At 38.9% G+C, this 17,585-nt stretch overlaps 3 protein-coding genes across 3 annotated transcripts; all 3 read left to right on the top strand.

Moving 5' to 3' along the window:
* The first annotated feature begins 3,207 nt into the window (after positions 1 to 3,207).
* Positions 3,208 to 5,288, top strand: LOC114372987. The gene is made up of 3 exons (XM_028330548.1): positions 3,208 to 4,822; positions 4,891 to 4,994; positions 5,058 to 5,288. Exons 1-3 carry the CDS (start codon positions 3,208 to 3,210, stop codon positions 5,286 to 5,288), a joined length of 1,950 nt encoding a protein of 649 aa, XP_028186349.1.
* Positions 5,289 to 5,319: 31 nt separating this feature from the next.
* On the top strand, positions 5,320 to 6,680 carry LOC114372988. Its single transcript, XM_028330549.1, has 2 exons — positions 5,320 to 5,571; positions 5,652 to 6,680. Exons 1-2 carry the CDS (start codon positions 5,320 to 5,322, stop codon positions 6,678 to 6,680), a joined length of 1,281 nt encoding a protein of 426 aa, XP_028186350.1.
* Positions 6,681 to 16,325: 9,645 nt separating this feature from the next.
* Positions 16,326 to 17,510, top strand: LOC114374977 (fasciclin-like arabinogalactan protein 12). The gene has a single exon (XM_028332705.1). It carries the CDS (start codon positions 16,403 to 16,405, stop codon positions 17,279 to 17,281), a length of 879 nt encoding a protein of 292 aa, XP_028188506.1. The 5' UTR covers positions 16,326 to 16,402; the 3' UTR covers positions 17,282 to 17,510.
* The last annotated feature ends 75 nt before the right edge of the window (positions 17,511 to 17,585 follow it).

The raw sequence follows: 17,585 nt of genomic DNA on the forward strand, positions 1-17,585 counted from the left end.
CTTATTTTGAAGCAAAATTTTCACATAATCCTAATCAGTGTGAATCATATATTTCACAGTAAATCCAAGTTCTGCATTCTCATTTCATATCCAATATCCACCACAAGCTAAAGTAGCTCATCCTTGGGAGTCTTTATAGTCAATAAAAAGAACTGTGTATATTGCTTCACCAAAACAAATTGAACTATATATTAAACCCAACAAAATACGTCATAATTTGAGAAAAAATTTCATGGCATGTACAACTTGTTTCCACACTTGCATCTCAAAATCTGTTGGCTACTGAAAAATATAAAGTTCTAATAATAAGAGCAGAGCATATATTTTGTGAACTGCTAAAGATTTATTTTTATCGAATGATAAGCATTTGAATTTATACAGAAAAAGTTCATGACGTGTACAACTTTTTTTCAAACTTGCATCTCCAAACCTCCAGTAGTACTCAGCGGCCACCAGGTGCAACACTACTATAACTGGTTTGCAGGGTATACATTGGCTACACTTGGAGGTGCACTGCGGTGGCGATGATAAGATCTCTATTTTACCTTCAGACACCAAACTTTGTCCAATTTCCCCCTTTAGTTCCTGTCCAACATTCATAGTTAAGCAAGTAATTATAATCAGTGCTAAATTAAGATAACTATAATAATCGTATCTTTTGGAAATGATTTCTCTCCGATGAAATTTAACATGCAAAATAAGAATAAAGTGAACTCATATGTATAATACATATCCTTAAATTTTAAACATAACTTTATAATATTTTTTTATAAAATAAATTAAATAATTTTAATGGTTAAGATTATGTAGTGGAAATTTCAATGCTGAGGATCCTAATTTCTTTTGAAGAATGGATTCTCTCCACTAAAATTTAACATAAAAGAGTAAAGTGGACTCATTGTCCATCCATAAATTTATGATATTTTTTTATAAAATAAACTAACAAAGATCTATGATTTTTTCTTAAGGTAACATCAATCAATTTTAACATTATAAAAAATTAATTACATGATGCGGTAATTTTCAAGTAGATGCATGCATGCAATGGCAGTGCAGTATTACTGCTGAAAATTGTAAGAAATCAAAGCATGCATATGGGCAAAGAATAGGACCTGTCTATACCCTGAAAATCAATATCACCTTTGGAAAACATTGAACACCTAGTATCTTTTTGGTGAATGGGTGGGGCTACATCCCAAAATAAACATGGACACCTAGTATCTGCAACGGAGAAAAAAGACTAATTAGATGAAGACGTTATAAATTTATCTTATCATGGAATTAAATAGAATTAGAAAGGTGAATAATTTAATTATAGCAGAAATGTCAGAGCTGTGTAATCAATAAATGTGTGGAAGAATTGCCTAAACATGGAATGTCAGATGCAGGACTACTGCAGAAAATCAGTGTTCCAAACAAGAAAAATTAGACATTGCAAATATGAATTTAGTTTGTGAGGGTAGTGGAACTACAAGAAAACAGCCGTTTAGCATTAGAAAAATCCAACTCTAAAATACAAAAGCCGACTCTAAATCATGCCTATTGGTTTTGCATCAGACGCGATGGGGCCGCATAAACCGTCACAGTTAGAATCCCACACTATCTTGGATAAGTTTTAAAAATATTTTTTTCCCATTTAGAGTCGGCTTAGCCAAGTTCAACATGTTTAATAGTTTAATATTCTTTTTATTTTGCGCCAACTTAGCCAACACTAGGTTTAATATATTTAATTATTTTTCTTAGCATCGGCTTAGCTGACTCTATTGTTAACATACTGTTTACGCTATAATTTGGTAAACAACCGCTAGTCTAAGTTAATTGCTTGCGAGATCAACTAGTGAATCTCAGGAGCATGCCATTTGTGTGTTTGCATTAAACATAAAGCTTTTGATGTTCATCGTTGCAACGAACATTCATTGGTTTTGAGGTTTGCAGAAAGTAAAAATTCTTTGAAAGAATCGAAATGCTGGAAGTAACTTGACAAGGGAAAGGTAAATTACAGAATTTAAAGGATCAACAAGTTCATTCGATCGAATGAACCATTTAAAAGACATGAATTATATAAAATGAAACGTAAATTGCATTGCATTCGAAATGTAAAGTTTACAGGAACTTAAAATGGTTCACAAACATACATTCTCCTTGCGTACTCGTTTCTCTCTGCGCTGGGTACTTTGAGTGTATAAGGATTTGTATAAATGATTTGCGACCCTCAAATCCGACTAAAAAACTGCTATATATAGACATTCGAAAATAAACTGCCCTAACGGTCGAACACTATCCTAATGCCAAGTGTCCTGCTACGTACACCTTACATGCACATAACTGCTCCTTAGAACGGTTATCCATATCGCTCGAAGTCGAACTGATTTTGTGAAGTTTTTTCAGAAATTGCGCTAAGTCCAGAAATCTTGCTGCCTTGACTTCGATTCGACCATATGCCAGCTCGATTCGCCCAATGGTTCGAAGCCTTCTTTCTTGTCTTAGCCTTATACTTCGTAAATACTTCCTCGAACCTGTGAATCCCTTTCAATAGACTCTTCTTTCTTTTCGATTTGAACATAATCTGGCAAAATTCGTATTTAGAGCATATTTTTAGCTCATCAAAAATATGGGCTAACAAATTGCCCCCAAAAAATGTCTGCTTCGATTCGAGATCGAAGGAAGATGAGAAGTTGACATTTTTTCTCTTCTTCTACCAATTTTCCTGAAACGGTGACATGATGGCACATTTACTGGTAATCGTCGCCTCGATCTCCCACTACCCATCATTAATTCCACTTTTCCAGGCAGAGTGGGACACGTGTCACGCTGGGGAGTCGGAAGGGAAATCTGATGTGATTGATTTTTGACCCTTGATTCTTATTATATTGTTTTTCCCCCTTTTTTTTTAAAGTGAAACTCCATAAATAGCGCCAGAACTCCAGACAAAACCCCTTCAGCTTCTCTGCTTCCAAAACCTTTCTTCTTCTTTGCTTCCGAAACCTTTCTTCTTCTTTGCTTCCGAAACCCTTCTTCTTCTACTTCATATTTCCGGCGAAACCATCTTACTTTCAGATCTTCATATCAACTTGTTACTCCTTTCATCATCAACCTCACCGTATCTCTGAGCTTTGCCACTGTTCTCCGTGAATCCAAGCCTTTACTCACTGATTCTATCAGTCACCAAACCCTTCGTACGAATCATCCTTTTTCAGACTTCTTACGATGTCGCAAGAACAATCAGTCCCATTTGCTGGGAAATGGCAACACTTTACAATCAGGAACGATGGAGAGAAGGTGGTCCCAGAACCCCATGGTAACGCAGAACAAACAGAAACCTGGGAATCAGAGGTGATGATCCCTTTTGCAGTGGAAAGAACAGTTTACGCTTTTGGTGGCCCCTTACCAGACAAAGCATCATTTTCGAGTAAAATGGATAAGGTATTTCCCTGCTACCAAACTTGTGAGCCTAGGATTTTTGATAGTGAGCCTTACAACTTTAATTGTTTAAGCAAACCCCACAAACTCTTTCGGTCCGCCCCGTCAATAGCCCATAGGGATTACCTACCTTGGCTTGATCGAGTCGAACAAGCGTATGAGGATTTCTGGAAGACATATGGCATCTTTGATTTGATACAATTCTCTCGATCTGGTCCTGAATATCGACCAGAAATGCTGATAGCAGCCATGCACTTCTTCGAATCTTCTACCAACACCTTTCAGTTTAAGTGTGGGATGATGACCCCCACTCTCTTAGATGTAGCCGCCCTCACAGGCCTTAGGCCTAGCGGAGAAACTTATGACCCCACTAATTCTAGTGATAATATCAAGCTAGTATATAAGGAGAACACCTTTTCCAAATATATAGCTGAACACAAAGGACCCGTCGAAGAGGAAGTTTCTGATGAAGAGCACGTAGCCTTCTTAACCCTGTGGCTATCTCACTATGTCTTCTGCACGAAATCCTTGCAAGTAGCCAAAAGATTTATTCCAATGGCATTACAAATTCATGAAGGTCAGAACTTTGGATTTGGACGCCTCTTGTTAGCAGTGCTATACGAATCGCTTGGTGAGGCATGCGATGATCTGAAGAAATCGAAGGATGGGTCTTCCTTCTTAGTGTCCGGGCCTATGTGGCTTCTCCAATTGTGGCTTAATGTCACTTTCGAACAAGAAATGGGATTAATAATCCCACAAGATTATGCTGAAGAAGTTGCAAATCGCTCGATCGAAGGCCAGAGAGCACTTCGATTAACACCCAAGACCTTAGATCAAAACTCACAAAAGCTATTCATAAAGTACATGAGGATTTTTCTGAGCTTTGACAAGTTTCTTCCCCAACATGCTCCATTCATTAGTCGAGAGGTTGGCCCGGCCTGGTTCACTGACTATTTTCCTGCTGTCGATCCGGACAATGAAGAAGAAGTGAACGAAATATGGTCATTTTACTTGAATCCACAGATCCTGTCTTGTCGTACAGGTGTTCAATCGAACTATTTAGGCCTGGTTGGATACCAGCCTAATTTGGTTTCAAGACAATTTGGCCTCTCGCAAATCCGTCCTAAAAGCTTGTTCGAAGATCCTCGAGACGTCATAAGAGGGGCCAATCTTTCGGAAAAGACTTTCAAGAAGTTTTTGAAGATTTCTTTTGATGAAAACTATAACCTGCATCCTTTTGAGTTCAACCATTCCCACTTCTGCACCATGGGGTTTGTTACCTGGTGGGAGAAATATTATTCGACCCGTTCAGTTGGAGACACTACTATCATGATCTCCAGACTTGAGAGTGGTTTTACACAACCAACGGTCGAGAATATCCGCTCAAACCTTCAAGCTCGAGGTATTAAATTACTTTTGACTTTCTAAATTGCTATGTATTTTTGCCTTTTCTAATATTCTTACTTTCAGGCAAAACAATCATGACGAAGAAAAGTGCTGAAACGTCTCGAGCTGATGTGAGACCCAAGAAACCCACTGGGGTGAAGATCCAAGAAGGGAAACAAGAAGAGAAGGTAACTCTTCTGAACTTATCTTTTACTCTTAACGTCTTGCCTCATATTTCTTTATTTTTTCAGAGTCAAAAGAAAGATGATAGCATTGATACTACCACGACTTCAAAACGCTCGAAGCATGCGGTCGTCGAATTAGACGAAGAGAAAGATGCAAGTTTTATTTCTAATGTCAATATTATAGCTTTCTTTCAAGTCTATATTCTGACAATTCTTTACCCTCGTAATGCAGGAAGAAGAGGAAAGACCTCTTATAAGAAAAAGAAAGTTACCCGCGACTTCGACCAAGTCTGCTGAACAAACAGAGGCAGGCAATTCCCAGGCTCAAATGCCTAAGAAGAAAAAGAAAGTGAAGCAGGTCGAGCCTGAACCTTCTGTGGCTGTTGAGGGCGGTGAGCCAATCAAGAAGAAAAAGAAAAAGACCAAGCCTTCAAAAGAGCAAGGTGACAATCAACCTGTTGACGTCCAACCACCTTCGACCGATATTGACGGCACTGAAGTAGAGGCTACTCCTTCTATTGCTGAGATGGGCAACCCTGTCGATCAACCGGACTCACCACAAGAACAACCTGCCGTCGAGGTATCATCCTCTTAATGTGTTTTAAATCATAGCTTATACGAAACTATTTGTTAACCTTTTTCCATGATAATTCGAATCAGGTACAACAAAATGTTTCTGTAGAAGAAATACCCTCACATGCTCGAACATCTCCCGCTCCTGAGACGGATGCAGTGAATGTTGAGGAACAGGGTGAAGGTCAAGGCATTGGATCCAGCAGTCCTCATGGATCGAGTCAGAAAAGTTCATCCGAAGAAAACTTTTCCGATGAAGAGGCCATAAAAGAGGCTGAAGCTGGAGGTTCAGACATTTACCCGGCGTCTTCAACATCTAAGCTTTCCGCTAGCATAGGGATCGCAGAAGATACATTCATTCAAATGCAAGACGAAGACCCTGCTGCAGCCCTTCGACTCTTGCTGAACACAAGTCAAGCCAACACCTCAAGTGAAAAGATTCCTGGTGCTTCGTCCTCATCTGATGCCGAAATAAACTCTTCAGTACGCCAAGATTCTCTGCTCTTGAAGTTATCCATGGAATACGCACGGGAAGACGTGCTTAAATCCATTGAAGAGAACCCCTCTGCTGCCTTTGGGCACCTGAACTTTTTGAAGAAATTGCACAACCCCCTTACCTCTGATGAGATTCTAGGCAAAGTTATCCAAATCGAGGCCATCATTGACCAATTTGCAAGTACTGTGCAGAAAAAACGCGAAAATGGCGCCAGACTGGATGCCCAGAAACAGGCACATATCCTTCTGCTCGAGAAAGCCCGAGCTGCTCAACATGAAGTCGAACGTCTCACCAAAGAGGCGAAAGAAGGATCTTCTGAGATCAAAGCCTGTGATGATAACATCTCCTCCTGGGAGGCAACTATTACTAATTTGCTGTCTCAGGTCGATGATCTAAGGCAGAAAATTATAACAGAGCAGGCCAAACGCAAAGAACTCCAGGAGAAGGCCGCTAACTCGATTCAGAAACTGGTTGCTGAAAAAGGGAGGGAAGGCCTGAAGGCCTTTAGCGCATCTCAAGCTGTAGCAGATGAGGCAAGGATTATGGAGAGTGCTGACCAGGTCTTAACTAAAGAGATGACCACCTTGAAGAAACTGTATGAGGATTTGGTCATGACTTAGTAGAACTTATGATTTCTTTATTTCGAATTCTGTATTTCGATTCTACTTTTCGATGTAATATTGACACATGCCCTTTCGTGGCAATTTACTGTTATCGCCATTTTTATGTTTCCCGTATTTCTCTTATTCTATGCTTATTTTAACTTCGAGCAGTGTTGGTTTATATTTTTTCAAATACTTACCATTTATGCTCAAAGTACGTTTCTGAGGGGTTAGCTCCTCTAACTCATAAGCACCATTCGAATAGATCTGAATTATTTTAAACGGTCCTTCCCAATTTGGGGACCATTTGCCCAAGGCTCGATCCTTACTATCTATGGGCAGGATAACCTTCCAAACTAAATCTCCAACATTAAAAGTTTTTGACTTCACTTTCTTATTATAAGCTTTAGCAACTCTTTCTTTTTGTTTAGTCAAAACTTCTAATGCTCTTAATCTCTCCTCATCTAAATCAACTAACTCATCTGACATCATTTTCCAATAATGGTCGATTGGAATGTCCATTTGTTTTTGTACCCTGGCTGATTGCAAATGTATTTCGACCGGAAGTACAGCATCATGCCCATAAGTCAGTCGAAATGGGGTAGTATTAGTTGATTCCTTAGGAGAATTTCTACATGCCCATAGAACTTGATCTAACGTTTTATTCCAATTTCTTGGCTTTAGGGCAATGTGTTTTTTAATCAAGTTAATTACAATCTTATTGGCTGCTTCGACCTGACCATTTGCTTGCGCGTAATATGGTGTTGAGGTTAATAATCGAAAGCCAATTTTTTGGGCAAATTCTTGCATTTTCCGTCCAGTAAAAACTGAACCTTGATCAGTGGTAATTGTTTCAGGAATACCATACCTATAAATAATATGATTTTGAATGAAACTAATTACTGCTTCCTGATCAACATTTGGCAAAGGGACTGCTTCGATCCATTTTGTAAAGTAATCGATACCAACTATAATATAACGCTGGTTCTTAGAAGAAGCGGGCTTGATTTCACCAATTAGGTCCAAAGCCCATCCTCTGAAAGGCCAAGGTTTGATTATGGAGTGTAACTCACTAGCAGGTACATGCTGTATCCCTGCATGCTTTTGGCATTCCTGACAGCCTTTAGCAAATTCTATGCAGTCTTTTAACATCGAAGGCCAATACAAACCTTGTCGAAATAAAAGCCATTTCATTTTATGGCCTGCTTGATGTGATCCACAAGCCCCACTGTGAACATGGGAGACTGCCAAGTATGCTTCTGATTCACTTAGACATTTCAGCAACACTTCTTCTGCAGTCTTTTTAAACAAATCATTTCCCACAATCACGTAATTTAAAGCCCTATATTTGATCTTTCGAGCCACATTGCCTATTGGATTTTCCAAATATTCAATAATGGACTTTCTCCAATCATTATCTAACATATTGTCAATGGCCAAAATTTGAATTTTTTCCTGGAGATCATTCATGCTTTCATCTTCATTATTTTGTGGTATACTTGCCCCCACAAGTTTTGGCATTGACAATTTAGTGCTTAATGGCTCTGGTAACACCAGTTTATCTTTTATTTCGATCAACTGAGTTAACTTTTCCTTCGACATTTTGTACCCTGAAGCTATTTGGGCTAAATCATTTGCTTCTTGGTTTTCTTGTCGAGGTATATGCTCAATGTTAATATAATCGAAATGATTCAGAAGAGAACTTGCTATAACAAAATATTTCGCTAAGTGTTCATTAACACATTTGTATTCTTGTGTTAATTGCCTCAACACTAATTCTGAATCACCTCTTATGTTAACATTTCTTGCCCCCAGGCTAATTAAAATTTCAAGGCCTGTAATTAGAGCCTCATACTCAGCCTCATTATTAGAACAAAGCCCTTTGATTTTATATTTGAATTTAGTTGGAACTTTATTGGGGGATATTATTAAAACTCCAATTCCAGTTCCATGTTTGTGTTTCGAACCATCGAAATACAAAATCCAAGGCTCTGTATCGACATAGTCTTGCGGCATTTCGATCACCGAGTGATCTACAATAAAATCTGCCACAATTTGACCCTTAACAGATTTCAAAGGCTTGTACGTTAAAGAATATTCTGTTAATGCTAAAGCCCATTTTCCAATTCTACTGTGTAGAATAGGTTTTGACAACATGTGCTTAATAATATCATAATGAGAATATACATAAACATCAACAGGCTTTATATATTGCTTAAGTTTCGCACAAGAGAAATACAAACAAAGACAAAGTTTTTCTATGGCAGTATATCTAGTTTCTGCATTATTTAGTACACGACTAAGATAATAAATTGCATGCTCTACGCCATCATCGTCTTCCTGAGCCAACATGCTACCAATGGTCTTGTCAGACGCAACAATATACAACTTCATAGTCTTGTTTCGACTAGGAGGCATTAACACAGGAGGCTTGATCAGATATTCTTTAATTTCATCGAAAGCCTTTTGATGCTCTTCATTCCATTTGAATGGTTCATCTTTCTTGAGTCGAAGTAATGGCGAAAAAATTTGAGCTTTGCCACTTAGATTCGAAATGAATCGCCTCAAGAAGTTAATTTTTCCTAGCAAAGACTGAAGCTGTTTTTTGGTCGAAGGAGGCTTCGTCTCAAGAATAGCCTTTGTCTTATTTTGATTTATCTCAATGCCTTTTTTATGCACCACAAAACCAAGGAAATCTCCTGCACGCACACAAAAAGCACACTTTAATGGATTCATTTTTAATCCATGTTTCCTCATTCGTTCAAAAGATTGCCTAAGGTAATCCAAATGGCTATCTTCTGAGGAGGATTTGATGATTATATCATCAATATAAACTTGCATAAATGTGTCAATAAAATCATGAAACATGGAATTCATGGCCCTTTGATAAGTAGCCCCAGCATTTTTCAACCCAAAGGGCATAACCACCCATTCATAAGTGCCTAAAGCACCAGGGCATCGAAATGCTGTTTTTGACACATCACTTTCAGCAATAAATATTTGGTTATAACCAGAATAACCATCTAACATGCTTAAAAATTCGAAGCCAGCTGCTGAATCTACCAACATTTCCGCTACTGGCATCGCATATTCATCTTTAGGTGTAGCATTATTTAAATCCCTAAAATCTATGCATACTCTAAGAGTTCCATTCTTTTTAATGACAGGGACTATATTTGCTAACCATTCGACATACCTGGCAGATCTGATGAATTTACACCTCAGCAGCCTTTCGATCTCTTCCTTAATTTTGAACATAATTTCTGGTGCGAATCTTCTTGGTAGTTGTTTTACTGGTCTTTTTCCCTCCTTAATCGGTAATTTCATTTCGACCATTTCTCTGCTTAACCCAGGCATTTCGTGGTAATCCCAAGCAAAACAGTCTTTAAATTCTCTAAGAAGAAGCACCAGCTTTTCTTTTAGACTTGAGGTGATATTGGCACTGATATAGGTTGGCCTTTTTATCGAGCCATCTCCAATGTCGATTTCCTCCAAAGGATCTTGAGCCTGCATCTTTGGCACCTCACTTATGGGATTTTTCTCAAAACCCAGCGGCTCATCATCATAAATACAATCCAGTCTTCGATCCTTTGTTTCTTTGTTTTCATGATCTTCGATCTTGGCTTCAACTGCCATATTTTGTTGAGATTCAGCCTCAAAGGCCGTATTTAGTCTATTTTCGGCCATATAAGCCGTAATTCTGGCCCATGCAGTGGCCTCAGTCATATTAATCTTCATATATATTCCACCCAGTTGGTGGAATGACTCCATCTTCAGAGGGAACAACATCAATTTCCTCCCTCTCCCATATAAACCCATAGGTAGGATGGAGTTTGACAGAGTGGATAACATTGTCACTTGATTCGAAAACAGCCTCCTTGTCACCACAAGGTGCTATGTTAGCCAACTTTTTGTCAAAGGTTTGTGCAGTAACATTATCAACCTCTGACTTATAGAAGCTTTGATCTGCCTCTATATTTTCAACAATCCCATCTTCCCTCCAGATAATGAGTTTCTGGTGGAGGGTAGATGGCACAGCCCCAACTCCATGAATCCATTCCCTTCCTAATAGCAAGTTAAAATTAGCCTTAGACTGTATCACCAGGAATAGAGTTGGTCGAACTATACTGCCTACAGCAACATCTACTTGAATGGCTCCCAAAGAATAGCCAGTTTTACCCTCATAATTCGAAAGCACAATGTTATGGGCAGATAGATCAGTGTCATGTTTCCCGATCTTGTAGAGCATAGATCGAGGCATTAAGTTAACAGCCGCTCCTCCATCTATGAGCACTTTGTTGATGCCAATATTCTCAACTTTTGCTCTGATGAAAAGAGGTTTGAGATGACTTTTCATCTGAAAATCTGGCTTTTCGAAATAAGCTAATTGTTCTTCCACACAGCCATTATTCATAACATAGTAGCACACTGGCTTTGGGTCAGCCATATCAAAATGATCGAACTCACTTTCGATCTCAGTAACCTCAGACTGTACGTCGTATTCAGATGGCAAGATAGATACCACACAGATGACATCAAAGTCTGGTTCAGAATCCAGTAGATCCTCATCCTCCATCTTATCTTCATCCATCGGAGGCAGGAGTCTCTCCTTTACTGGCCTCCTAGACACTTCTTTATACTGGCCCGTTTGCAGATTCTGTTGGGCCAATTTCTTCTGACGCTGGAACCTGCGCCATTGGGTCCTCGTCATAGGATTCTTTCCTTTGTAATTGTTCCTATAAGAGTACCTATTAGCCTCCTGTGGGCCAATTTGCTTCGTTCCACTCGAACCACCTACTTCCATGGCCCCTTTGTTAAACCTTATGAGTCCCTGGTGCATCCATTTTTCGACCGGAACTGAACCAGGAGGAGCGAAAGTATTCCTTCGACCAGACTTCTGATTACTGTTCGACTGCATCATAACCCTTTTGCCTTTATCGAAACGTTGGTTCTGCTCTGCCCCCTTGTTAATAACTTGGTATTTTTTGAGGCCCTCAGTAGCCTCCCTATCACATACTGCACTGCAGCGAAGGCAGAGCATCACACTCTTGCTTTCGAGTTTGCATCTGTTCAAGAAATCAATTAGATCCTCTTCAGCCTGAGGATACACAACCTTCATTTGTTCGTTGTAATCCTCTTCAAATATGCCCTGAACTTGCACCTGAGACAACTCCATTGTTTCGACCATCATTATTTCTTGAGGTTCTGCATAGAGAGTTTCAGCCGCTTTGGATGTTTCAGCATTTGCCTGGGCAACCTTTGGTTTCTCACCAAATTTGAGCCTCCCTTCGTTGAGAGCCTTTTGAACCAAATCCCTGAAAAGAACACAACGTGAGGTTTTATGGCCAAGGAAATTATGAAATTTACAATAACCCCTTTTCTTCTGTTGTTCGATTGGGGGTACTTTCAAGCTCTTAGGAACAACAATTTGGCCATCTGTGACTAATAAATCAAATATTTCATCACATTTAGTTATGTCAAATGTATAAGTTTTAGACACAAATTTATCATTTTTAGGTTCAACAGGGTTTTTTCCATTGGAAGGTCTAAGGAGTTTACAAACATAAGGAGGTCCAGGTTTTAATTCTGCTAAATCAACCTCATTGTCCTCGATATCTTCATCAATAATATCGAACTCCTGGTCACTGTCATTGGTTTCAACATATGCAACCTTTTCCTTCCTGTGGAACTTAGAATTTCTAGCCTTTTCAGCCTTCAATCGTTCGAGTTGTCGAACTCTATCAGCCAATTGAGCCATATCCCTTAAATACTGGGTATCTAATTTCTTTCTAATCGAATAGTCTAGGCCACCAGCAGCCATTTCGACTAATTCATGTTCAGGGACTTGGGTGAAACACCTTGCCTTTAAGAGTCTGAATCTGTTCAAATAATCATCAATTGATTCAGGTGCCTTACGTCGAATGCTGGCTAACTCTTTAAGGCTTATCTTAGACTGTCCCATATAGAACTGCTCATGGAAAACCCTCTCCAATTGGTTCCAATTATGTATGGAATGAGGAGGAAGGGTTGTAAACCATGTGAAAGCATTTTTAGTTAAGGAATTAGGAAAATATTTCATTCTTAAATTTTCATTATTAGCCAAGTCCCCTGCCTCGACCAAATATCTAGCAACGTGTTCGACAGTAGACTCATTTGTCTCTCCTGCAAACTTAGTAAACTTAGGGATTTTCACACCCCTTGGTAATTCCGTCTGTAACACATATTCAGACAATGGAGACACAAAATTGGGCCTGTGTAAGCCCAAGTTCAAACCATTCTGTACTAGAATTGTTTCGACCATTTGGGCCAAGTTATTCTGCCTATCGAAACGGTTTTGTTGAACATTCCCTATTACTTCATCAGCATTTTGGTTTCTATTTACCAATACTACACCAGGGTTTGGTTCGACCTGTTGGGCTGGTGGCTCTATGCGTGCCAATGGTTGTGGTGCTTGAGCCATTTGCATCCCTGGATTGTTAGGCATCTGTATCTCTGGGACAGGCGCCTGTATTTGGATCTGTCGAATTGGTGGTTGATGTATGGGTGGTGCCCCAAAAAAGTCAGCAATTCGACTTATTTGATTTGTTAACATTTGGTAACTGTCATTTGTATTTTGAATTAAGGGGTTAATGACAGTTCCTATTTGTTGTGTTAACATGTTAACCATATCATGGTTACTTTCATCCATTTGTTGTCTGAGTGACAAAACGGATGTATTGGTTAAATGTTGAGGAATTACCCTACCTTGATTGCCTGCTACAGACCCTGATGGAGAGGACATATTAAGATTCTCTATATTTGGTTGAGAATTTTGCAACCCTGCCATCAAAGATGTAGGCATGCCATATAGAGGGTTTTGAAGTGGTCGAAAGGGACTTCCACTGGGATTCCCTAAACTGGGGTTATTCCATGGGGCAAAAGCAGACGCTGACGTGGTCGAACTTGCCAACGTCATGTTGGTCATGGGAGAAGTTACCCCTGTCTGATTCATAACCGTCGAAGCGGTCGAACTTATCGTGCCAACAGTTTGGCCAGGAATTGCTCCTATGCCAGAATTTACATTGGCATTACTGACAGATGTCTGCGTTGGTTGCCCCTCCATATTTGGAAGGTCATTGTTTTGATTACTTGGGGGTGGTCTAGCCATCCTTGTACGAGTTTTAAATTCTGTTAAGTGTGGAACAGATTTCCCACTTCTTAAATGCATACAAGATCAAAACAATTAAGAGTGCAATAAATCAACAGCACTGAATAAAACTTTAACAATAATTTAAAGCAGAAACACACAATTGACCTGTCCCACCGGGCGTGCCAATTTGTTTACGCTATAATTTGGTAAACAACCGCTAGTCTAAGTTAATTGCTTGCGAGATCAACTAGTGAATCTCAGGAGCATGCCATTTGTGTGTTTGCATTAAACGTAAAGCTTTTGATGTTCATCGTTGCAACGAACATTCATTGGTTTTGAGGTTTGCAGAAAGTAAAAATTCTTTGAAAGAATCGAAATGCTGGAAGTAACTTGACAAGGGAAAGGTAAATTACAGAATTTAAAGGATCAACAAGTTCATTCGATCGAATGAACCATTTAAAAGACAGGAATTATATAAAATGAAACGTAAATTGCATTGCATTCGAAATGTAAAGTTTACAGGAACTTAAAATGGTTCACAAACATACATTCTCCTTGCGTACTCGTTTCTCTCTGCGCTGGGTACTTTGAGTGTATATGGATTTGTATAAATGATTTGCGACCCTCAAATCCGACTAAAAAACTGCTATATATAGACATTCGAAAATAAACTGCCCTAACGGTCGAACACTATCCTAATGCCAAGTGTCCTGTTACGTACACCTTACATGCACATAACTGCTCCTTAGAACGGTTATCCATATCGCTCGAAGTCGAACTGATTTTGTGAAGTTTTGTCAGAAATTGCGCTAAGTCCAGAAATCTTGCTGCCTTGACTTCGATTCGACCATATGCCAGCTCGATTCGCCCAATGGTTCGAAGCCCTCTTTCTTGTCTTAGCCTTATACTTCGTAAATACTTCCTCGAACCTGTGAATCCCTTTCAATAGACTCTTCTTTCTTTTCGATTTGAACATAATCTGGCAAAATTCGTATTTAGAGCATATTTTTAGCTCATCAAAAATATGGGCTAACACATACTAATTTCTAAATTTTCTTTTAGAGCTATCCTAATGCAAGTAGATGATGACAGTTATTCTCATATAACCTATATGTAAAAATGCAGAGTTAAATTTTGCATACAAGCATGAAACAATAATTAAGCTTTTTTTTTCTAAGGTGGAAATTATGTTATATTTTCATATTTGTATTTTGCAAAACACTAAGGTGGGTTTATAGAAAGTAGAATATAGTTTTTCTAAGGTGAGTTTAGCATCTAAATGTGTGTTTGGAATACAGATTGCATGACTTTCAAAGCTTCCCTACGGAGAAGTATGTCTATAGTTGGATTGGGTTCAACGGATGTTTGAAGGCTTCAAACGTCAAAACACAGCCAAAATGTTGTAGTTATGTTTTGTTTCAAACTCTGGCATTTTCATTTTTCACATAATAGAAAAAAGGCAGTAAGGTGGTGCATGCAATTCAGATCTAGAATTCTTCTTATGGTTTGCTAACTATAAAAGGGTTCTCGTGGAGCAATATTGAGGTATACTTATAGTTGGAGATTACCTGACAGCAACACAGTGTGTTTCATTTAGTGTTTCTGTTACAACAGAAAAGGTTAAGTGTATATTAGAAAGTCAATTTAACAAATAATTGTTTATATTTATCAACTTATTGATACAATCTTCCACATGACATAATTTCCATCCAACAAAGAGGCACCATTAGAATATTAAATCATGTTCCTGAGTTGAAAGTTTTCTTCATTCAGATTCATATAAAAAGTACACGATTTAACGCTAAACTTACTAAACTGTTAAAATAGAGACAGTATAGGATACTGTTAAAATACTGTACAAGAGAACTGACTAAACTTAAAATAGAAAACGAAAGTCTTAAAAGATCTACCTTGTTGCAATCACTCAAAATTTTCAATCTAGGGAGACAACAAATAAAATTTAACATACACAGAACATAAGTATATACACACAGGCATCTGTTTACAACTTCTAATTTAAAAGATGAGATATTGCTTATACCATAAGTACTGATTGTCTTTTTTATTTAGATGTATGTAGTGATCGTTAAAAAGATAGATATATACACATAGACCTTTCACTCATGCACAGTTAAATGATAGGATCAACTTTATTTGGGTAAAAATTCATGATCCATCCGTCCAACTCCTTTATTTGGCTACATTCATTTCAGCTATCACTTTTTCCAACGTTTCAATCTTCATTGATGCGCAACCATAATCTCCTTGTCCGATAACAAGTGTATGTCTCACAGCACTGCATCTCAGTTCTCACCCTATTTTTAATATCCCTTTCAAGCAAGAACTTATTGCTCTGTCACCCTAACCTCATATGTACCTGTACATATCTATCTTTAATGATGCAGCACCTTAATATCTTACTATCTCAGCCAGATACGTTCATATATCACAATTGAAGGTTGTACACCTAACTGTCATTCTCTCAGCCTTAATATAAAAAGCCTACTACTGCATGCCATCAACACATCAAGTCATCATTGCAATTACAATTCCTATAATTTGCAATCCTTTCCAATATCATCTAAACCTTCATTTAATTAACAAAACCAAAATGATGAATAGGCAATCTGTCTTGCCCTTCTCACTAGTACTGCTAGTTTCATTTCTGTATTGCACCTCCACCTTAGCCCAATTATCACCAGCTTCTGCCCCTCTCAAACCACCCCAACCTACCCCTACCCCACCAGCTGCGGCTCCTCAACAACCATTGGTTCCTTCATTGCCACAATCACCAAGTGATTCCACCCCTGATAGTACTCCAACTGTTGACATTGTTGGAATCCTGAGAAAGGCAAAGTCATTCAACATCCTAATCCGCCTCATGAAAACCACCCAATTGATCAACCAACTCAATGCACAGCTCCTCACTACTAAATCAGGCGGCATTACCATTCTTGCACCCGATGACAGTGCCTTCTCAGAACTCAAAGCAGGCTTCCTCAACTCTCTTTCTGATGGCCAAAAGCTCGAGCTCTTACAGTTCCACGTTATTTCAGACTACGTGTCTAGCTCCAACTTTGATACACTGACCAACCCCGTGAGAACACTGGCAGGGGCTAAACCAGGAAAGGTGGAACTGAATGTGATAAGTTATGGCGGGAGTGTGAACATCTCGACGGGTGAAGTTAACACCACCATCACTGGCATTATATATACCGATAAGCATCTTGCTATTTATAAGGTGGGGAAGGTGCTTCTTCCTATGGACTTCTTTGCAGTTGCTAAGGCACCTGCAAAGGCACCCTCATTGGCTCCAGAACCTTCAAGTGATGCAGCAAAGGCGCCTAAAGCCGATAAGGACAGATCATCTTCTTCAGATTCGTCACGGGTTAATCCCACTGAACAGAACTCTGGCGCCAAGGAGATCAGTGTTTATGGAATGTGGGTGTCACTTGGACTTGCATTGGTGGCAACAGCGATGCCAACTTGATGGAGAGGGGTGGATTTCACAGCTATCAATTTCGTTCTTTAAAACACGCATGTATCTTTATATATGTGGTTGTCTTGTTTTGGGCTTTGTATGTGTTAGCCTAGGAAGTGTATCTCTGAACTATGTAAAAGGTTTGCATGATTGTGCTGTTTTCTGTTTTCATAAAATATATAGAGCTACGTACTAATTCTGGCAACCTACTATTGAATGAACTTGTCTTTACGGATTCTATCAGAATAAGCTTTAGGGAAAAAAGGAGAAGAAAAAACCTGAAGAACCGAGATGGCGAGACATATAGCTGTAG

This window comes from Glycine soja, chromosome 11 (assembly GCF_004193775.1).
Source record: "Glycine soja cultivar W05 chromosome 11, ASM419377v2, whole genome shotgun sequence".
Taxonomy (NCBI): domain Eukaryota; kingdom Viridiplantae; phylum Streptophyta; class Magnoliopsida; order Fabales; family Fabaceae; genus Glycine; species Glycine soja.